This window comes from Artemia sp. Qi Xiang Cuo, chromosome 2, assembly GCF_049724085.1.
Source record: "Artemia sp. Qi Xiang Cuo chromosome 2, ASM4972408v1, whole genome shotgun sequence".
NCBI lineage: Eukaryota > Metazoa > Arthropoda > Branchiopoda > Anostraca > Artemiidae > Artemia > Artemia sp. Qi Xiang Cuo.
This window is the reverse complement of record NC_142795.1, coordinates 58,474,459-58,498,619: the sequence shown is the minus strand read 5'-3', so window position 1 is coordinate 58,498,619 and position 24,161 is coordinate 58,474,459. Positions and strand designations below refer to the sequence as shown.

Here is a 24,161-nt window from a genome sequence, read left to right as displayed (position 1 = left end):
TCTAACGTGGTCAGTAATGAAAATTTTTTATACTAGTGAATGCACTTTTTTTTCTTTTTTTTTACTAGAAAAATCATTTTTAATGGTGTTGTTGCCTGCAAAACGTCATTCACAGTTAATGAATCCAAAGGACAAAAATCATAGCCAAAAATTCTATCATTCATGGATCATTGTTATATATATACGTATATAAGCTGCTTCTTTTCATAATTTGTGGTTTCATCTAACTACAAACTAACTGATTGTAGTTTTACTCAATAATCAACAGTTTAAAGGTAACTCATCAAACTCTTGGTGGCAGTGGGCGGTAAGTATAGATCGTCCCGCTCAAGTTTAGCCAAAATTCAAAGAAAATGCATTTAGAAAACAATACAAACATAAAAGATACCTACGTATTAAAAACTACTAGCATAAAAACGAATTTTTGCAATTTAGAAAAGGGAGAGAACAACATCGGAAAGCAATTCATGGCACCATTAAATCCAATTTCTCGCAGAACTCCAGAATTAAAGGCTTATTCCTCTATCTATGCAAATACGGATTTCTTATTTTTCTTGAAAAGAGTGATTGAGAAAAAATTCCTTTTTGGTATTCTTTAAAAATAAAAATTCTAGGGGTGATCGAAGGAAACTAGGGCTCAATAATGTTGGAGCAAGGCTCACTGAAAAGAAAATTTTTTGCTCACATTAGGTCATTGTTTGTTTTAGTTCTTGTTATGGTTCATAAAAATAAATTTAGAAATGTTATATATATATGTATATATATAATGATCAATTAGTAAAACTGGGTAAAAAAGCTCTCAACGCCCCAGAAATTATTCAAATACCCAGCTCAAAGCAAATTGTCAATTTTTCAGTATTTGCCTTGCCAAACATTCAATATAGATAGTTAGATGAATCAAATAAAAATTTTTATAGGATATATCTTTTCATCAGAAGAGCTTGGGGGGGGGGGGGGTCAGCCACATAAACAGTAGTCTACTATGCATAATTTTTTACAACTAACAGAGGATTGAAAACATGCCTAGTTTGGCTGAAATAAGTTGGAAGAACAAAATATTTGTTTATTTAACAGAGAAGCGAACAGCATGGCTTAAAATCAATTGGCTGTGAAAAGAGGAATTTTAGTGTTTTTTTTTTGTGATGGAAAACTCATAGGATACTTTTATAGGGAAGGGGCAGCGAATATCTAGGAGGGCCTTGTTTCGCTATTCCGGCTATGACTAAATCAAGAATTGTTAATACCATAGGTAATTAAAGGAGTCGTATTGATTTTTCTATTTCTTAAGAAAGGAGGTTCACTGATCTTATGTGAACATATCGAGAAAAAAAAGTACTCAAAGTCATAGTAATTACTCAAAACGCAAAAAAAAAATATCGCCAAAAATTTAAAATAGACACAAATCTATCAGAACCCCAAATTTTTCTGTAATACTCAGGATATTCTTTCAATGCAAGACCTCTAGGAGGGAGGGGAGGGGTGTCTCAGCCCTCTAAACCCCCTCCCCTCCTTGGGCATACTCCTGGGCAAAAGCCTCATATTGTGGAGATGATAATTTATTTTGAAAGATTGAACTTTATGTTGTAAAACAAATGCACTAAGTGTGCCATTTAAAGCATTGGTTTGCAAAAGTTAAACTTTGATATAAAGTGTTAGGTTTGGGAAGATGGTTACCCTCCTCCTATTTAGGGCAACCCTTGGCAGGGTACCAAGTAAATGGAAACAGAAATATTTTTTTTTTTTTATGAAAGTAAAGAGCGTTAAAACTTAAAACGAACAAAATTTTTCCGTATTTCAGGGTGGGGGCTGCTCCTCTTTTAACCCAGCGCTCTTTACTCTAAAGTTTTGATATTTTTGTCTCTAATTATTTAAGACTGAGAATGAAAGCTCAAACACAAAGGTAATTGAAATGGGACAAACAGTATTTTTAACAATGCTCAGAAAATGGAGGAGCTTATCCATATTCATTTGCTTGAAATAATATAAAATTCCCATTAAAATTGTATTTATAATGTTGATCCTCCTTAGCTTTTTTTTAAATTTAACCAAGATCTTGCCTTTAATCAAGGGTATTCGCACCAAGCGAAGAAAGGAATTATACCCCCCCCCCCTTAGAAGACTCAAATTTTGAGAAAATAAATAATTTTGCAACATATAAAAATATATGATGCTTTTCTAGAAAAAATAGATCCAAAAGTGCAATCGTTCTTAGGACTGCAGACCCGCTGGAAGTTATTTTTTAGACATACTCCGCTTCCATCCCACCCCTCCGCAAAAAATTCTTTAGCAAACCTTGCTTTAAACACCATGTAATGCTAATTCTAAATGTGCAGTTTATGTTCGTTATTCATTTCGGGGTCAGCATCTATAGTAAGGTCGTATAAAAAATATCTGTAAGGAAATATAAGATTTAAAAAAAAATCGTTATAAATATTTTCTAACATGCAGTCCAAAATCAATTAAAAATTAGAATCGCTTCTCTAAAAGAAAACAAAGAAAGGCAAAAACTCATCTTGTTGTATGCACGCCTTGAATTTTAAGATGTCCTCAATTCTTTTTTATTTATATTTGGTAATTTGGTGACCACCCTTTTGATTGCAAGAACATTTTCGTTTCCTCTCAGCACTCCATGAATTCAATTTGAATTGAATGCACTAAGCGAATTTTTTCTGAGAATGTGTAAAAGAAAATGTCATGGCTAATTTTTTTTTCCTACTGTGTACGGTCATCCTATTGGAGTGGATGAGAAATGGAAACAAATGTAGCAAAGAGGTTTGAGCTATCACACCTAAATGAAAGCAAATAATGTCTTTGCTAAGGAAAGTGTAGAATTTTTGGAATGGTCAATTAACTCAGAAGATATAAGTATAGCCTAAGTTGTTTTAACACAAAGGACTGGGCTAGAAAGGAAAAAAAAGTTCGCTAGCTGATCAGGGTGAGGTATAGCGACGAAAATCTGAGATAAATGCACACAGAACTTCCTTATTCTGTTCCAGATTGTTTACCTTTTAGATTATCTCATATTTTTAGCTTATTTAATTATTCCAGATTGTTTAGATTATTTGAGATGAAAGGTCCTAATACCAAATGGTAAATCCTATTCTTTGTTCAAGAGATTGATACTTGAAAAAAAATGATCTTGTGTGTTGTTTTTTTTTTTAATTGTCTAATTTTCGGAGTGAGTAAATTAAGACCTATGGGGGGTAATACTGCCACTTGTCTTCACAAAACGATTTGTTCAAGGTGGTTACATGTGTCAAATGGATCCTTTGGAATCCGTTCATTACTTCATTTTTTAAGGTTAGTGGAAATAGCTAAAATTGTTCAAGGTGTATATGAGTTTTGTCAATAATATCAATGACTATAATAATCTGATTTTTAATTTTGGAAATGCAAGTGTGTTTTATTCTTATTATTGACTCTCTTGCAATTACCTTTTGGCAAAGTTTCTGAATTATTGTGCGTTCTATACCATACAAAATCTAAACAAAATATGTGAATTTCTCAGGGTTTCGAGTTATATTCCGGACAAGCTGTTATTGATCCCAATATAGGAGAAAGTATCTGGGTACTCCTGAGATAATAGTGTCTACTTGTCGGCTTGCTACGGTTCCAATACGTAACATTACTTCCATATAACCTTGTAGCCTCCAATGATCCGTCGTCTGATTCGGCCATGTTGGTGGCTGTGAAAATAAATTTTTAAGGACCTGCCAGCGCTGTCACAGAAACCTATTTTTGCAAACTCACAGCCTGAGCCATAGTTTAGTATTAAAAAGAGGATGAATAAAAACTGGTGAATGCCTGAATTTTGCTCTTCGCCGAGTCTGGATTGTAGACAGACCAATAATGCAGTTTTTTATGGATATTTGCGGTGCAGACTAGTTTCATATCGTTTTCTCTAACTATAGACCGAATTCCGCTCGGACGTTTTCTGGAATTGTGATTTTTAAATAGCCCCATGCCTCCTGACAATACGCTGACAACTATGCAAAACACCGCTCCAAAAGTAAATTTATACCTACTCCAAGACTACGTACCCCAGAAGAAGACGACACACTAGAGGGGCGGACCTCATCCGCAGTCAACTTACTTTCTGAAGCAATGACCCAATGAAGCTCCAATCATCACCAAGGACAGGCCACTCAGGAGACGACTAATGGCACTGTCGTCTGGTTCCCTCTACGCTGCCGAGTAGTAGTTTCAGTTCAAGTACTGTAGTGGATAACCAATATTAATCTTTACTGAAAGCTCAAATTGACAAAAAACCTGGTTAGGAAATATAGGTAAAGCAGCAGAGATACAATCCTTGCAGAAAGACCTAAAGGCTATCCAACTTTATGTAGTACATTTTTATTGTGTGCAACAACAAAAAATTCAACTTTCCCGATTCATAATTTTTCGTATTTTATTCATATATATTGGTATACAAAAATAACAGTACTAAATATTTTAAATAGCTTTAAATAATAACTAACTATAAAAAAAGGGAACTTAGAATTCACTGACTGCCTTCCTTCATCACTGCTGTGCTTGGAGCCTGCAAGAGAATTTCCGAGTAATCTTCCAAAGTTACTTTCAAACGAAGTTAAGTTTTACATATTAGGAATCATCATAAAATAGAACTCTTTTGCATGTAGTGTTTCCAAACTTTTTTTTTTTTTTTTTTTTTTTAGTTTTGGTTACTATTGGCATAAGTTACTCTTTTCTTACAGAGTGTTACCACGAATTGCTTGATTGATCGGCAATGAGAAGTGTCAATTTTAAACAATTAGATAATTAATCTTTTGGAGCGGAACTTCTCTTTGAACACTGATTTACAGCAGTTCACATCAATGATGTGTTTGGTTGGAGGAGTAGGACTCCTGTCGCCTTTAAAGGTGTAAAACTGTATATATAAAATATGCAGTTTTCGGTTATCGAGTAGCTATATAAACGCTTTCTCAGTAGCTGAGCCCTTACCCTTTCAATTGAAAAATAGTCCTTAATACGTTGTTAGTTCACATGTAGTTTTCTGTTCTACCTTAGAGGAATAGAAGTATTTAAATTTTAAAGTTATGGAGGAAGATAATTAACATTTTCTTGATTTGACTGAGATAACTAAAATATAGTTATATCTAGACCCCGGCGCCGCGCCGATGAGGGAAGACCGGCGGCGGCGGGACAAAAACAGCGCGCTGCGCCGGCGCGATCAATGATGACAGCAAACATTAATGTTTTCATCAGTCTTTCTCAAATCACAGCTTAAATTTACAACAGATTCGAGCCTATTCATGAGTTCAAAAATTCACAAGTCGCTGGCTGGAAACTGTTCTTCTTCGTTATTCATCAAGAAAAGTAGAAATCTGGTAGAAACGAAATTGCTGTGGCGTTTCAGAACCCTTGCATAATACGAGTAGTTGAAGTATCTATTAGCTATGTATTCTCAACATAAATAACTATCAAAATCAGCAGTTCTTTTTCATCAAGCATTACTGCATACAAAACTTCAAGTACCGTATCACAAAATTCGTCAGTTATCTAGGTAAAATTTTTGAATATAACTTTGAAGTTAGAAGCTTAATTTTTTCATAATGCCCTTTGCCTATATCTGTTTCGTCACCTTTAAAACAGTTGAAATGGGCGACTTTGATATTGATGGTTTATTTTTTCTCTTTCGGATTCCTTCAAAGCCGTCTTTGTATTAAAAACTGGTTTTAGATAAAAATTTTAAAAAAAATGCATTTTAAAGTTTTTTTTGGCTTCTTATAGAATATATGACTTGTATGCTAAGCCTGAACTGCTGCTTTTTTTTATTGGTTTTCGCTGCTCTTTTGGATATTATTCATTTTTTCTTTCGGGGATTCATTCCAAATTATAAACCCATAAATACCTAATATGAGTCGAATTATAAACTGCATCTAAAAAGGGTAAATTTATCAAATTGAAAAATACACGATGAATACTTCACATGAGAACGCTTCAATTACAATGAAACAAAAAACAGTTAATGGTTTATTCGGTATGAAGAAAAATGAAGTTCCAGCTATTTTCTTAGGTAAAAAATGAGAAGTTCATCCTTTTTAAATGTAATTAAATGAAATAATATGCAGACTAAAGTAGCTCCAGGAAGATGTTTAGATTTTCTTCCTAGTTCGTCAGTTTTAATCCAAGCAAAATGTCAGGACACTTAGTATCAGTTATTGAGTTTAAGCTTTGATTTCCAAAAGCTCACAAAAACTACCAAATTTGAGAAAGTCGCAAAAATAAGTCACCTGTGGTCAAATTACTCAAAGACTCCTCTTTGATCCCCACCCAGACTTAAAGCTTCGCTATGGTCATATTCATGGAAATCTCCAAAGAATTTCTTTTTAAAATAGCTTTCAAGCGTAGTTAGGGGTATTTAGCCTTTTTTGCTTTTCTTCAAAGCATTGAAAAAAGTGTTATAATATTCCAAATGTTACATTCGTTATATTTGTGCATATTTTTGGTAATCATTTGTGGGATGAATTTTTAAACCACTGTAGATACGCAAGAACGTTGCAACATCTAGTACCCTGAGGTCATAAGACTGTCAAAGACTCCTTGAACCTCCCAAATTGAAAGCTTTTATTATGACCTGGCCTTTTAATGTAACTTGGGCACAGGACCAAGGGCGCCATTGTCACTCGAGTGCAACGTTAGGTGGGGATGTTGGTATCGCTTTCGTCACACCAATTCGTTTTAGTGTGAATCTGCCTGGTAATTATGAATAAATGCTTTCAAAGTAAACCCGTTTCATCAATAAGAAAAAAAGGGTTGGACGCATATGCCCCTTTCCCTTTGGACGATAAAACTATACAAGTGCTGTATCAAGTATAACTCACGAAAATATTGTTAATTTTTGTCAACTTTTCAACTTTTTGATATCCCTGCTTTCAATAAAAAAACAAGGTACTATGACTTAAATATAATAACTCCCTATGCCCCCCTCCCTGGATACCATCTTGATAGGATACTGTCGCTGCTTTAAATAAAACAAAGTAATTAGCTTATTGGCATCCCTACTTTCAAAAAAAATCGATGTATTATCATTTAAATATGACAGCTCACTACCCCTCTCTTCTCTGGATACCACCTTGATAGGATGCCGTCTCTGCTTTAAATTAAAAAAAATAACTTTTTGGCATCCGTTCTTTCAATAAAAAAATTTCGAGATATTATCATTTAAATGTAATACCTCCCTACCTCCCCCCCCTCTGGGTACCACCTTGATAGGATACCGTCTCAGCTTTACATTAAAAAATAACTTACTTAATAATTAACTAGGTCACTATATGGTTCAAAAAAACACGCAAAATAACGTTAATCAGCTTAGTGTTCCTTGAAAGAAAAAATTGAGGGTATGAGTAGGGTATAAAGACAACAACAAAAATGTCGAAATTATTCAGATATACCTCAAATTATTGAAAAACTGAGTCCTAGATTCGCCGTGGTATTCAGTAAGATCCAAAGAATCTAATTAAAAGGGAGCAAACACAAAAGCCAAATTAGGCCAGTAGCCTATAATAAATGGCAAAATACCCGAGACAATGAACAAGTCCCAATGGAGGGTCCTGGGTCTATCAAAATATTTCAATGATTTCCCAGGGAATTTGATATCATTTTCTTCTGTCTCCACTTTAAATGAGAAAAATTATTATCTTTTTGGCATCCCTGCTTTCAATAAAAAATGAGGTATTATCATTTAAAAATGATAGCCCCCTATCCCCCCCTCTATAGGCAATAATTTACAATTCATTTTTGAGTCATATTTTTGGGGTAGCTTCCGTTTCAATCTTTAATTCCCGAACCTTGTACGTAGCTTAGTCTATAGCAAAATTTTGTCTCAATAGAAGGTTTTTTTTTTTGGGGGGGGGGTAAAAATTTTTCAGAAAGAAGATTGTGTTTTCTATCAGGTGTTCAACAATTGAGTATTAAACATTAAGAAAATCGTATCTAAAAACAGCAAAAGAAAAATAATTCTGCAAACTTACAATTCAGCTGTAGAAACAATCTGTCGGCTATCGATTTCGAAATCCAACTGAAGGCTGAAGCTGTATAGTAGTGAATGCATTCTATAATTCTGTTCAACTTGAAAATAAAATTCTTGACTACGAATGATGTAAGAAATAGTGATTGGGAAACTGCTTTCAAAATGATTTAAACTCATTTCATAAAGACGATACTTTTTTTGTCAACTTATGAAGAACTGTGTATATTGCAATGTTTGCAATTGTATATTGTATTTGTCTGGTTCTTATGCAAAGTAACAAAAGAGACGAAAATTAAGGAACAAGGGAGTAGTGAAGAATTATGGTATGCAAAGTAATATTTGGCAGGGAAAGTTACTGGTGATAAATCGCTTAGGGTGGCACCGTGATTGCGTGATTTTTAGGGATTCGGGGAACCAAATTTTTTTTCGGAGTGACACATAGATTTTCGGGGAAATTCCCGAAAATTCGGGGATAGTGCAAGCCCTGCTTGATTTTTAATCAGGAAAATTGAAATGCTTAACCACACGAGAAAAGAAAAGCTCCGACTTTGCGGCTGATGCAATAAAGAATTGCCGAAAAATTAATTTAAAGTCGACCGAATGCCACCGCTTCTGCCGGCGGTGGCGTGCCTGCGGTGAGCCGGTGGCGTTGTGACACTTCGGTGGCGGCCGACCGGGCCTCTTCTTGGGTGGCGTTCGGTCGATCCGCCGGCGCGGTGCCGGGGTCTAGTTATATCCTTGTAAATATCTCGAATGATATTCAAGAACAAATGCAACTTATGTAGAAGTGTTGCAGGTAAGGGTGGATCCAGGGAGTGGTTTTAGGGCACCGTTCCAACCCCCAGAGTGCCGAATTTCCAACTAATTACCGCGAAAACATAAATGGGAGAGCTCAAGTTTCACTGATGCCCATTCCTCAAATATTGATTCTGTACCTGTCCCTAGTTGCAGGATAGAAAGAAAAGATCATGGGATTTCCAAGTGAGATCCATTTTAAATAGTTATGGGCTGTCAGGCGTTCAGAATGAAGGGACGGGGATAGGATATGATATAGTAAATGTTCCAGAATTAGTGAAGGTTGGGTTGGAAGACTAAGATTTACGAATTGCAATGTGAACTCGCAGTCTCAACGTTCCTTGGAATTTACCGACAATGGATTGAGGCCTGGTGATATGATATTTATTTTGAAACTGGTTTGGAAGGTGAAAATATCAAGTGGTATATGTCAAGGAGTGATAATTTTCTAGCACTTGGAGAAAAAAGAAAACATACCTAGGGAGGGTAAGGTGATTGATGGTCCTTGCTCATGCCTGATGTGCAGAGAAAGTGGCGAGGACCTACTTGACTTTATGGCTCTTTGTCCTAATTTACAAGATTTAAGGGAACAATTATTTTTTGGCAATGTGGAATCAAATGAATGGATTGTTTTAATAATGGGATCAAAAGGCTACGGGACAATGACAAAGATAGCAAAATACATTCAATAGGGAATGACACACAGCGAAAGGTCCTTGAAGGGGAGGGGATAGGGGTGAGTGCTGGAAATAATGTTGAATGTGTGCGAGTTGATTTTTTTTACTTCTTTTTTGTAGCCATGACCCCTGTGCCTTTAAAGCAATAAATATTTATTCATCTGTTATTATCACCAAAGGTGCCCGCAGATGCTTTTTCAGGAGAGGGCGGACACCAGAATAGCCGTGGCGGGTGGAAGATGGGGCACGGGAATGTATTTTAGGATACATTTTCTTAGGGATAATTACATTCTTAAATACGTTTAGAAAAAAAACCCAAAATAAAAAGAGTAACTAACTTTGCGCCAAAATGAAACAAAACAAAGCAAATTTTAAACGGCGAAGATTCCTGGAAAAGGGATCGATCCATTTAATCTATAACTTATCTAATTATCATGCATTTAATCTTAATCCATTGTGTCTAAAACCTAGAGTAAAAGAAAATCAGACTCAAACCGAAATTATGAAAAGATTTACTATTTCCCAAGAATGCAACAGGTGTAGACTAGTCTTGTGCAAAGCCTTAGAATGAGCCACAGAAAGAGTAGAGATAAAAACTTAAAATCTGCCTCTAAGGAGATATTTTAGACTCTGATTTCATTCATATGAACTTCAATTATCTGCCCTGCATCAATAGATCTCAATTGACCCTAAAGTGATGTTTCGCTAAAATCTCCACGTTTGTAAGGGCCCGTGCTCAAAACTCACCTTGCCTGCATAGAAACCACCTTCTGATTGGCCATTTAAATATACCTCTTTCATAAAAGGACAATTCTCCCCCTTGAACTGAAAGCCCCTATATCTTCAGACACTTTAAAAATTACAGAATAGCGCAAAAAAAACAAAATTTAAACTTACAATCCAGCTGTCAAATTGACCCTCTTTTTTTCGATACTCAAGTTCAACTGAATAAAATGAACAGGTTAAAATAAAAAGAATTATGACAAGAGAATCTTATTAAATATTTTGTGATAACGAACTGTAAGTAAGGAGTTATTCGGGCCAATATTCACCAAAATTAAAAATTGAATTTTTATGACAATAGACACATTAACAGAATTGGATTTTTATGCTTATTCTAAATATTTAAAACTCATTCAGTTTATAGTTACCCACCAAAAGCTACAAATCTGAGAAAATCTGCCTGATTTTCAAAAAAAGGGGGAAATACATCCAAAAATTGCAAGTGATCTCAGCGAAATCTGCTTTATTAGATTCATCATATCAGAGAATCCTGCCCTAGAGGTTTCAAGCTCCATTTATTTAATTATGCCATTTTATGGTACCAAACTGCGATTTTTCCCCAATGAAGACCAATTTGTAGTCAATTTAAATTCTGAGAAGCTAATCAATTTAAAAGTATCAAAAACTATATTTTATGCTTCCCAGTTGAAGAGGAAATAAGACCGCACAGTGGCAGTACTAGATTTAACTAAGCTGATTCACTTTATTTTCTTATGGAATTTCGTTTAGTGATGTGCAATTGCGTATCAGCTATCATGACTGGAGGAGGTGAGTCATTGTGTCGGCCAGTGTGGGGGCAGGTGTCTAAAAAAGCACATTTTAATGCCCCAACTGATAAATTTCCATGAACCTTCCGATAATTGTAGAAAGAGTCGGGGGGGGGGGGGAGGAATCGATAAAAATATTTCTCTATGTAGCATAAAATATAACATTCCCGTGCCTACCGGCACAAAAATGGAAAAGGTGAGGTGAGCCTTGAGGTGGGCCTTGAGCTCCATCATGAAATTTCTTTGAGGGGAGGGGTGGCACATGCTATTTGGAACATTAATTTAAGTACTTTTAATTTATAATATTTCTGGTTTTCTATTTACATAGACTATTTCAGCGTATTAAAACATATGCATATAATGTATTTATCGATCAGAGAATCCTATTGAAGAAGTTGTGATGGCTTCAGCCGCGTAGAAGATCAAAAGTCACATAGTTCCTAGTCTTATGAAAGATAATATCCCTCTTCGTCTACTCAAAATTCTGCAATAGAAATATGAATAAGGACTTTTGGAGCAAAAATACTATCCTTAGCAAATTTTGACATTATATTCAAATTTTTATTTTAATTCTTAAGCAGAAATGATGAAAAATTAGTGCAATACTAATCGATTTACAATTATTGATATATATTTTAACATCAATATACCAGGAGTTTAAGGGGGTTTTATCCCATTTTATGCTTTGGTTAGGCCCGGGCATGATTGAAAAAAAAAACTGAAATAAAATTAAAAAAATTAGTTTTTTCAACTGAAAGTAACGAGCAGCTTTGACACCTAAAATGAACAGAAATTATTCTTTATATTAAGGGGGCTGTCTCCTCCTTAACTTCTTAATCTTTACTCTGAATTTTATCTTTTTGTCCAAATTCTTTAAGAACATTTACTGAAACATACGGGTCATTGAATTGGAAAAAGAAGGTTTTTCAAAGCAGTAAAAAACTTTAACTCAATGGGAGAAGACTTGAGGAGGGGGCAGTCCCCCTTATATACAGAATATTTTCAGTTCATTTACAGTTCCCTACTCCTAGTTGAAAAATCTTCCTTATTTGTTTGATTACATTTCATGAAACGGTATAATTTTATGAACACGATACTTCAGTTAACGCAGAAAAACAGTCAATATTTCAACGCTCTGAGTCTGATTTTTGATGGGTAGCAAAGCTTAGAGAAAATTTTTTTTTTAAAGGTAATGAAAAAGGTATTTCAAGTAAAGTAAAAGTATATATAAACGGAAAAAGTAAAGTAATTGCAAAAAATACACAAAACAATAGCCTACTTATAAAAATTAAGGTAGGAACTCCTGGCCTTTATTTCTATTGAGTAATGCCAAAATCTTGGTCAGACATTTTTGAATAACATCGATACTTTTTAACTTGGATATCAAACACCGATCTATTTAGCATCTGTCAAAGTAAAGCATTGAAACTAAGATTAAGAAAATCAAATAAGAATTTCTAGTGCTGGAGGTCATTGAAAAAGGCTGTATCTGTTGAACATTACTGAGTAATATTGATATTTAAATTTTATTTTGAATACCAAAAACTGATATATTTGACGGCTTTGTACATCGTAAATATAAAAAATTCAAGTTTTTCAAACTTAACAACTATATCAATACAATGACTCTTGGTAAAAAAATAATAAAAATACAAAACACAAAAACATGTATCAGTTCTGGGAAAAGATACAATATTAAACATTTCTTGTTATAATTGGCTCATATATCGACTTATGGGTACTCGTGCATGCTCAATTTGACGGCATATTTTTATCGGGATTACCCACCTTTTTAATTTGTTTTCCTTTGTTTTCTTTAATTATGCGAACTTCCTTATGTACTAATAACTTAGGATGTTGAACTGAAGCTCGAAACAAATACATATTTGGGATAAAAGGCTGATTTTTTTTATTTAATGTTATCCCTGACTCCCTGCTCCCCCCTGCGGGTGCCCTTGATTATCGTGAATACACTTATTTTTAAGAGTAATTGTTGAGGTGGCTTAGTCCGACATTAAACCCTACATTGCTTAAAGTCCGAATACTCTGCTGCTTAGGTGCCCGAAGGAGAGGGACTGGCTATTTTCCCTTCATAGGAGTCCAAAATATTCAAAATCGTAACTTGGTTTGCCCCATCCCTGGAAAAATCTTTGCAGGCTTGTACCCCCTCCTACTTAAGATGTTTTAAGACGATTATAATTAGTGCATACACCCCTTCTAATTAAGACGATTGGAATTAATACTTTTTAAAACTTATAAATTGTTTGAGAAAATAGAAATAATCAAAACTTGCTACCCCATGAACGATTTGTTTTGTATTAAAGTAATTATAAATTATTACTGTGAATCAAAATACAATTATCACCTTTCTAATTCTTTGAAGTTGAGGATTTATTCCTTCTGAAGGCTGGAAATCTTTGGGAAAGTATAGCCAGTATGGGAAAGCTCCTCCAACTTGCCTTGGTAGTCCGACAACAGGTGACCAGGCAATATTTCTTGATGCATGTCGTGCAGCGAAGCTCGGAGTAAAAGTAGGGAGCACAGGTACAAATTCTGCAAACTGTCTTCCACTTCGTATTACTGGCGCACACAGTGAGGGCATTATAGTTATGGAGAAAAAAAGCAAGATCTGTAAGTATGCATAATTGAAGCTAAAACACTAAAAACTGTAATATAATCTTTGTTCCTAAGTTTTTTTCTCTTGATAATGGCAGAGACTCCTGATTTTGATTTCAAACAGATCAAAAATAAACCATAAAGATGTTTTAATTCAGCATAAGTAATGGAAAACGCAAAGCCTGCAAAAGAGATTACAAGTAGTAAGGCATCTAGTACTACCGAACTAGGTACAGAAATAGATCGTAAAAAACCTACCATACTGGTTTCTGGGCCAATAGTTTTAGGGAATAGTGAAGGAGATCGCAGAAAACCTATCGAGCCAGTTATACTCGAAGCATAATGATATAGTGCGCTTACAGCCTAAAGGTCTACCAAACCACATTCTGACTCAATAGTTATATGGAATACTGGACGTACACCAGATAAAGCGATACCAGTTTTAAAGTAGAAAAAACTAGTTTTTGAGTAACAAATATTTTGGATCACTCAATAATGGTCTTAACTAGGCATATAAATATTCGGATAAAACCAGATGACGATAATTAGAATATTTGTATACGGATTGAATGAAAAAGGTCAAGGGTTAAAATAGCTTACCAACTAAAAGGTAAGGCTGAGGGAATGGTAACTCCTACGCAGCACTATATAAATGTTAGAAAAGGATTAGAATATATTCTCGTTTGATTTGAATGACCTAGCTTCACTTCATGCCTGTGGTCGGTATAATACACAACTACCAATTGAGGACGCCAAATGACATTAATGTCAGAATATGATTAGAATACATTCATCCATTCACAAGTCGAATTGACCTAGCTTCACTTCTTGGCTGTGGTCTGTATAATACACAAGCAACAATTGAGGAGTACAGATAATATAAAATATTCTTTAGTATTGGAGTATGCTAAAACCTTGAAACTAATAAATTTGTAGGCGCCAAGAAAAGAATTTCAATATAGAAACTCAGGGCCATCCTTAGAAATCCTTAGAAATCAAGTAGTGAGTTGGTTATGGATTTGAACCATCAAGGACCTTAACAACCAAGGGCTCAAACCTCCAAGGACCTAAACAACCAAGGGCCCTCTTCACCAGCCTCCAAGGGCCCTTCCCCCATACTTTTTGACCCCCTCCCCCATTTTCTATACTTTTTTTAGAAGTTTAATGTTTTTTTACTTTTTTTTAAACTTTTTTTTTTTGTTTTTTAACATCGAATCTTTTCAACTTTTTTCACATGTCTTGGGATGACATAAAATATGCTTAAAAAAATCACATTGCATATTTTCAAAATACAAAATGAAAATGATAAGTCGCGACTCTCACTTTTAGAAAAATAATGTTTGTAGTAACACTTTTCTTTTTTTTCTGACTTGAAATTTTTTCAACTCTTTTTACATGTCTTATAATGACATGAAATATACTTCAAACAAAAAAAAAACACATTTAATATTTTCGGAATACAAAATGAGAACGGTATAGATGTGTTAGTCGTGATTTTTACTATTAGAAAAATAATGTTTGTAGTAACACTTTTTTTTACTTAGAAGTTTTATGGACTTAGAAGTTTTTTCAACTTTTTTTACGTATCTTAAAATGACATGAAATATACTTGTGAGAGAGACGAAAATACATACAAATATATAGATTCAGATATACAAACCGACAGACAGGCACTGGGACAAGCCAATACTTGCCCAGACACAAAGGCAAAGAGAATGAGAGAGACAAAAAGCACATACAAATATATAGATTCAGATATACAAACCGACAAAGACAAACATTAGGAGAATCAAACACCCACCCAGATACACAGGCAGAGAGAGTGAGAGAGATAAAAACAAATACAAATCCACAGATTCAGACATACAAACCGGTAAAGACAGGCACTGGGACAAGCAAACACCAACCCCGACCCACGAGCAAAGAGAGTGAGAGAGACAAAAACACATTCAAAATATATAGATTCAGACACACAAACATACAAAGGCAAGCACTGGGACAAGCAAACACCAACCAAGAAACTCAGACAAAGAGAGTAAGAGAGACAAAATCATATACAAATACATATATTCAGACATGCAAACCGACAAAGATAGGCGCTGGGACAAGCAAACAACCACCCAGACACTCAGGCAAAGAGAGTGAGAGAGACTTTTCTTTTATTCTGACTTAGAGTTTTTTGGACTTGCAAAATTTTTCAAATTTTTTTTTACATGTCTTTTCTTTAAATGACATGAAACATACTTAAAATAAAATATTCACATTTAATATTTTTGAAATATAAAATGAGAATGATATAGACATATTAGTCGTGATTTTTAATTTTAGAAAAATAATGTTTGTAGTAACACTTTTTTTACTTACAATTTTTTGAACTTAGAATTTTTTTCAACCTTTTTTTTAAATATCTTAAAATGACAGGAAATATACTTGTGAGAGAGACAAAAACACATACAAATATATAGATTCAGACATACAAACCGACAACGACAGGGAGTGGGACAAGCAAACACACACCCTGACACACAAGCAAAGACAGTGAAAGAGACAAAACGCACACAAATATATAGATTCAGACATACAAACCGACAAAGATAAACACTGTGAGAAGCAAACAGCTGCCCAGACGCATAGGCAAAGAGAGTGAGAGAGACAAAAACACAAACAAATACATAGATTCAAACATACTCACCGACAAAGACAAACACTGTGAGAAGCAAACACCCGCCCAGACACAGAGACAAAGAGAGTAAGAGAGACAAAAATACATTCAAGTATATAGATTCAGACATACAAACTAACAAAGACAAGCAGTGGGAACAAGCAAACAACCGCCCAGACACACAGGCAAATAGAGTGAGAGAGACAAAAAAACACACAAATATATAGATTCAGGCATACAAACCAACAAAGACAAACATTGGGAGAAGCAAACATCCCTCCCCAGATACACAGGCAAAGAGAGTGAGAGAGACAAAAACACATAGAAGTACATAGATTCTGACATTCAAACTGACAAAGACAAGCACTGGTAAAAGAAAACATCAACCCAAACACGCAAACAAAGAGTGTGAGAGAGACAAAAACACATACAAATACAAAGATTCGGACCTGAAAAATGGTAAAGATGTACTGGGAAATGCAAAGACCCCCCAGACGCACAAGAAGAGAGGGTGAGAGAGACAAAACACATAAAAATATATAGATTCAGATAAACAAACCGACAAAGACAGGCACTCTTGACATGTGTATCTGGGCGGGTGTTTGCTTGTCCCAGTGCCTGTTTTTGTCGGTGTGTATGTATGAATCCATATATTTGTATGTGTTTTTGCCTCTCTCACTCTCTTTGCCTATGTGTTTGGGCGGGTGTTTGCTTCTCTCAGTGCCTGTCTTTGTTGGTTTGTACGTCTGAATCTATATGTTTGTATATAATTTTTTCTCTCTCACTCTCTTTGCATGTGTGCCTAGGCAGTTGTTTGCTTGCCCAAGTGCCTGTCTTTGTCGGCTTGTATGTCTGAATCTATGTATTTGTATGTGTTTTTGTCTCTCTCACTCTCTTTGTCTGTGTGTCTGGGTTGGTGTTTGCTTGTCCCACTGCCTGTCTTTTTCTGTTTGTATGTGTGAATCTACGTATTTGTATATGTTTTTGTCTCTCTCGCTCTCTCTGCTTGTGTGTCTGGGCAGGTGTTTGCTTGTTCCAGTGCCTGTCTTTGTCGGTTTGCTTCTCCCAATGTTTGTCTTTGTCGGTTTGTATGTCTGAATCTATATATTTGTATGTGTTTTTGTCTCTCTCACTCCCTTTGCCTGTATGTATGGCCGGGTGTTTGCTTGTCCCAGTACTTGTCTTTATCGATTTGTTTGTCTGAATCTATAGATTTTTATGTGTTTTTGTCTTTCTCACTCTCTTTGCCTCTCACAAGTATATTTCATGTCATTTTAAAATATGTAAAAATAAAAAAATGAAAAAATTTCTAAGTCCAAAAAATTCTAAGTAAAAAAAAGAAAAGTGTTACTACAAACATTATTTTTCTAACAGTAAAAGTCACGACTAACATATCTATAGGATTCTCATTTTGTATTTTGAAAATATTAAAGGTGACTTTTTTTTGTTTTAAGCATATTTCATGTCTTTCTGATATGTCAAAAAAAAGTTGAAAAAATCTCTATGTTAAAAAAAACATGATAAACATTGTATGAATAATCATAGTTGCAGTGATAGCTGCAACCTAGTCAATAAAGAGCCACGGTCCATAGTAACTAAAAGTTAAAAATGTGTTTTAAAGATGGTGTTAAGTTGTAAAAATTGCCATTTGTAACTGATTCTCGAAGGATAACTATAATTTTCATTAATCGTAATAGAAAATGGTATTTTGAAAACAATTGTACAAGCATTTTTAAAAGAGCCTGAATCCCCTCAAAAATTGCTTCGGTGCAAAACAAAAAGTAAACGATGGCCAAAAACTATATACAGGAAACTTACAGTCCCCACCTTAAACAATAAGGAATATCACTTGTTTGCATGGGTACCGCTGAAGCGTTCTTTTTTCCTCTTTTTTCGCTAGCGGGGCACTGGAACATATAGAGGGATGCTTCAGGGCTTATTTAAAAGATGATTTTTAATCTTTTTTTGTAATTTCTATTTGATAACGCCGTCATAAAGTGCCATATGGCACCCTAAAGGTGCACTTTGGGTGCAAATTTAGGGAGGGGGCTATGGGAGGAGGAGTTGAAAATATGTCTGATATACAAATGAATGATTTTGTGCACTACCTATTGGACCTGTAATTTATTCACGTTAAGTACTGAAGTAAATTAAAAGATACTCCGCGTTGCCAAGTGATCAAAACTGTATATTTGCAATATCCTGGGAACGACTTTGGTTAAAGCTCTTATGGAGGGTTGAGGAGAGGATAAGTAGGGTAAGAGGTTCCATTTCTACCACTTTATGTTCCATCCTGTGTTATTTGCCCACTTTACGTTCCCTGGCACCTTTCCATAGCAGATTACCAGACTGAATATTGTTACTGTTGTCAATTGAATATGGAATTATACAAAACCTACCAGACAAGTTTCCGGGCCAACCAGACATGTTTCTGGGCCAATCAGACAAATTTATGGGTCAACTATAAGTTTCTGGGCCTTTGCGTTCCATTGCACCTTTCCAGAGCATGTACCTGTGGATTTGGGGCCTTTACGTTTTTTCCTGTGCTATTTGGGGCCTTTTATGTTCCTTCCCGTGTTATTTGCTTGAAGCTATAGCAATTTCAACGTTATTCTATAGAAGCTCTACACCTTTTCAAAGAGATTCAGAGCTCCCTCACATGGCATATGGAATTCTATGGAAGCTATAGCAAGGACTGGTTTGGTGGGTATAGTCTGGTTTGGTCGATATAGTCTGGTTTAGTTTTTCAAAGAGAGTGAGTATTTAACATTTTTGCAAAAAGGGATTCGCAAATTGGACACTATGAACGATATTAATTAATGTTTTGAATAAAAGGAGTGTGAATGATTCTAATTAGTGATTGGATTGTATGAAGGGGGAGAAAAAAACAGATTAAACTGATTAGCAGTTAAGGTAGCCCCGAAGGAGTTGTTAACTCAGGTAATTTGTTATAAATTTGAAACATCATCAGTCTATGAAAATGACTAACGATGATAGAAAGACATTATGACTTGAACTAGATTTACCTTCCAGATGTGGTCCGTATAATACACAAGTGATGTTTGATAAGTATTGTCAATTAAAATAGGATCTAACGTTCCCTTCGTTCCCCCAGTTCTGAGGGCTGGAGAGGGGGGGGTTAAATTTTGGAGAGAAAACCAAAAATACTTTTGTATTTATCTCAAGATCTCATTTATCGAAAATAAATGAGATCTGCCTCACGGGGGGGAGACTCAGAGGCCCTTCGTTCCCAGATTTCTGAGGGCAGGGGAGGGAGAGGGGGAGTCAATTTCAGAGGGAAAACCAAAAATACTCAGAATCGAAAATAAACGGGATCTGCCTCAAGGGGAAGGCTCAACGACCCTTCGTCCCCACATTTTTGAGGGCAGGGGCGGGAGAGGGGGAGTCAATTTCAGAGGAAAAACCAAAAATACTCAGAATCGAAAATAAACGGGATCTGCCTCAAGGGTAAGGCTCAAAGACCCTTCGTTCCCACATTTCTGAGGGCAGGGGAGGGAGATGGGGAGTCAATTTCAGAGGGAAAACCAAAAACACTCAGAATCGAAAATAAACGGGAATCTGCCTCAAGGGGAAGTCTCAGAGGTCCTTGGTTCCTCCAATTCTGAGGGGCAGGAGAGGGAGGGGTTCAATTTTGGAGGGAAAAACAAAAATACTCAGAATCGAAAATAAACGGGCATCTGCCTCAAGGGGAAGGCTCAGAGGCCCTTCGTTCCCCCATTTCTGGGGGGCAGGAGAGGTGGGGGGTCAATTTTGGAGGGAAAGCCAAAAATAATCAGAATCTAAAATAAATGAGACCTGCCTCAAGGGGAAGACTCAGAGCCCCTTCATTCCCACATTTCTGAGGGCAGGGCAGGGAGAGTGGGAGTCAATTTCAGAGGGAAAACCAAAAATACTCAGAATCGAAAATAACCGGGATCTGCCTCATGGGGAAGTCTCAGAGGCCCTTCGTTCCCACATTCTATCAAGAGCTATTGCTATGGAAATGGTTAATTTTTGAATCGAAACTACGCTTTTCTGACTGAAGATACACATTTGAATCAGAAAAAGTGAAAATGTACACAATTGAAACAGAGAAGTGTGTTTTGGCTGTATTTTCTATAATTTCGTCCGAAAAAATAGGAGTTCACACTTAAAAAGTTCTATTAAGAGCTATTTTTTACGGAAATGGTTCATTTTTGAACAAAAACTACGCTTTTCTGACTGAAGATATACATTATAATCAGAGAAATGTGTTTTGATAGTATTTTCTATAGTCTCATTGGAAAAATTGGAGTTCATACTTAAACAGTTCTATTGAGAGCTATTGCTACGGAAATGATTCATTTTTTGAACCAAAACTACGCTTTTCTGACTGAAGATATACATTATAATCAGACAAATGTGTGGAACCATCAAGCACAGTGCTATGAGCTAGACTCCTATTGCGCATTTTCATTTTAAATGTTATTACAGATCCGAGTAAAAGCATGATCAGTATACCTCATTCTTTCATTCTAACTTAACTTGTAGGAATAGGACTTCATTCGAACAATTAAATTTGTTTTATTCAATGTATAATAGTGCACAAAAACACTATTATTTTTTTTCATTCTCCCCCCCCATGACCATGTGCTAACGCTTCTATCTCGCTCGCACTTAGTTTTCTTCTTAATATACGGAAGGAATTAAGGCTAAGCCATCTCCATATTTCGTAATAGCCATCATGCGTAGTGCAGTGAGAATGATCCAATCTAGGTTCCCGATCTAAAAAAAAGTGAAAATTAAAAAGCTTAAAATATATAGAATGTGTATATGATGTAATGAACAAAAATTATTACTGGCAAAACCCCTATAATCGAGTCAAACTCAAAACGAGCAGAAATTAACATAAGTTGGGGGCAAAACCCCTATGCCTTCCCAAGACCAGTGTGGGGGGTTGGGGGTTAGGTGGGAGGATCTTTCCATGGAGGGGGCTATGGATTTCACAGCATTATTTAAAAAGCTTCCTATGCTAATTAAACAAAAGTTTTGGATATTTTTGTCAGTTTGTAGTTTGCACACTAATATCAATATTTGTAACGATTCTATTTGAACTTTCTCCAAGTTGATCAAATTGATCTCAAAAGGGTTCATGATAAAAAAAAAAATACTAATCAGCATCTATAAATAAATGAAACCCAAACCGAAAAGAAATTACAATAAATAATCGAGTCAAACTCAAAAAAAGCAGAAATTAACATAAGTTGGGTGCAAAACCCCTATGCATTCCCAAGGCCAGTGTGGGGGTTGGGGGTTAGATGGGAGGATCTTTCCATGGAGGAGGCTCTGGATTTCCCAGCATTATTTAAAAAGCTTCCTATGCTAATTAAACAAAAGTTTTGGATATTTTTGTCAGTTTGTAGTTAAGTTTACTTAAAAAAAAACTACCACTAATCAGCATCTATAAATAAATGAAATCCCAAACCGAAAAGAAATTACAATAAATAATCGAGTCAAACTCAAAACGAGCAGAAATTAACATAAGTTGGGGGCAAAATCCCTCTGCCTGCCCACGGCCAGTGTGGGGGGTTGGGGGTTAGGTGGGAGGATCTTTCCATGGAGGGGAGTAGAAGTGACCCTATAACTCGTGTCACGCACCCCTGCTGCCATCTACAATTTAGTTTAATGCTGACGGGACATAATTTATTCAATGATTATCGATCGAGTCTAATGTGGGTGTGTCAAGGTCAATCGATCTGTTGTTGTTTGGCCACGTGCGAATGGCATGAGGGGTGATTTACATAATCGATGGGAGAATTATTGATTCACGAGCGTGGGGAATTATGAAACAATATGGTCATAGAGTCCCTAGGGAGAAAGATTACGTATTCGCTCAATGACCTCTTTTTCCAAGGTCGATTTATTTGATGTTTTTCTCGGCTAACCTGCCCTGAGAAATTGATTTACGTAATAGCTAGGGGGAATTATTTATTCACGAAGGGGAAATTAAGAAACAAACATTAAGACTTCTTTAATCTGTGATTTACATAATCGCTATGGGAAATTATTGATCCACGAAGGGGGCATTAAGAATAAAACATGGCTTCATTGTTGTTTGATTAGCCTGGCCTGAGAACTTGATTTACATAATCGCTAGGGGGAATTATTGATTCACGAAGAGGGAATTAAGAAACATTAAGGCTTCTTTAATCTTTAGGCCTGATGGATTTATTTATTATTGTTGTTTTGGACAAGTGCATGCTAGGGGTGAATGTCAAGGTGCCCTGGAACAGGAAACAGTTAGATCACGTGTTTCCTTCTCAGCCAATCATCGAGTCGGATACATCCTCCTTCTCAGCCAATCAGAGACATGCTTACATATGATTTCCCCGTTACATAACAATTCACTCTTCAGATTTCGTATATAACGGGTATGCAATGTGATTAAATTATCAGAAAGTTCCATAACACAGTTCAAACAACTAGAATGGATAATTTTTTTTAATTTTAAGTATTGGAAAATACATTTTACCATTTAAGTTATTTTTTTTTTTAAAACTTATTTTACGTGGTCCCCCTATACAATATTCGGGTAACCCCGCCCTCCCTATACAAACACCACTATATGATGTTTATACTCGATAAAAGGCGTAAAATACGCTCTTTTTTTCGGTATGTAAACCACATCCTTCCTTCCCCCTCTGTTTACGACCATAATTCTGTTTTGATAAATTCCATATCTTATCTAAATGCAGCTGTCAACTTTATGTCATTCCCTTAAAATACTATCCGCTATGGCTTTGACTTACAGATTTCTCGCAATGATTTAAATAGCCGATAATTACTGACACTCCTTTAAAGTATATCCGGCTTTGCTAAATCCATATGAATTAGGATAGCAAAAGCTTCCGCTGAAAAAAATGATACTTTTTCCCGTTAAATTAAAAGCAGTTTCGCATGAAAAGAGAATGTCAAGTCGAACACCTCCCGTGTAAGTTTAAAACAAACTGTTTCTTCGAGTTAAAATTAATGGTGAGTGGGTTTAATAAAAAGTTACATTGCTCTTTTATGCATAATTTTAATAGCATTTTTACCATGTCTTTCGGTGGTGGGGGAGGGGGTATTTGACCATGTCTTTTATCAGCGATATTGTCCGTGGGGGTTATTTTCCGTGGACTTTTTGTGTGGGGGGTGTGATAAAAATACAAAATCGGCCGGCCTTTGAATGGGTCAGTGAGCCGTAATACTTCTTTATAAGATTCAAAAAAGTATGAAATTTGTATAATTCAATATATTTTTTTAACTTTTGTGATTAAATTTATTAGAATTTTTACCATATCGTTGGGGGGGGGGGGAGGGGATATTTTACCATTTGTTGTTTATCCGGTATATTGTCGGGGGTGGTGATGGTCCATGGAGTGTTTTTTTCTGTGTGTGTGAGACATATACAATAGCGGACGGCGTGTGAAATGTTAAGTGAGCATTAATTCTAAGATTCAAAATGATTCGATATCTGTATTTGGTGGGGAGTAGGTCTTTTTACATTTCTTTTTTCAGTGATATTTTACGTGGGGTTATTTTCCGTGGGCTTTTTTTTTCTGGGGGGGGTGTGATAAATATACAAACTAGGCCGGCTTTTGAACGGTTCAGTGAGCCGTAATTCTCAGATTCAAAAGGATGCGATATCTTTCGGTGGGGGGGAGGGGGTATTTTTCCCTGTATTTTCTCAGGGATATTTTCCGTGGGGGTTATTTTCCGTGGGCTTTTTTTTTCTGGTGGGGTGTGATAAAGATACAAACTAGGCCGGCTTTTGAATGGTTAAGTGGACCATAATTCTCAGATTCACAAAGGATGCAATTAGTATATTTCACGAAATTTTTTTACTTTTT

The 24,161-nt window shown here is 35.7% G+C and overlaps 1 protein-coding gene across 1 annotated transcript in view; it reads right to left on the bottom strand.

Annotated features, from left to right (window-relative positions):
• Positions 1-4,388: 4,388 nt before the first annotated feature.
• LOC148955434 (uncharacterized) overlaps positions 4,389-24,161 on the bottom strand; it is a 54,053-nt gene continuing 34,280 nt past the window's right edge. The window contains exons 2-3 of the mRNA XM_089108200.1: positions 13,381-13,644; positions 4,389-4,540 (exon numbers count right to left, since the gene is read on the bottom strand). Coding sequence (XP_088964326.1) covers positions 4,502-4,540; positions 13,381-13,644 — 303 coding nt within the window. The 3' untranslated portion in view covers positions 4,389-4,501. The remainder of the gene's footprint in view (positions 4,541-13,380; positions 13,645-24,161) is intronic.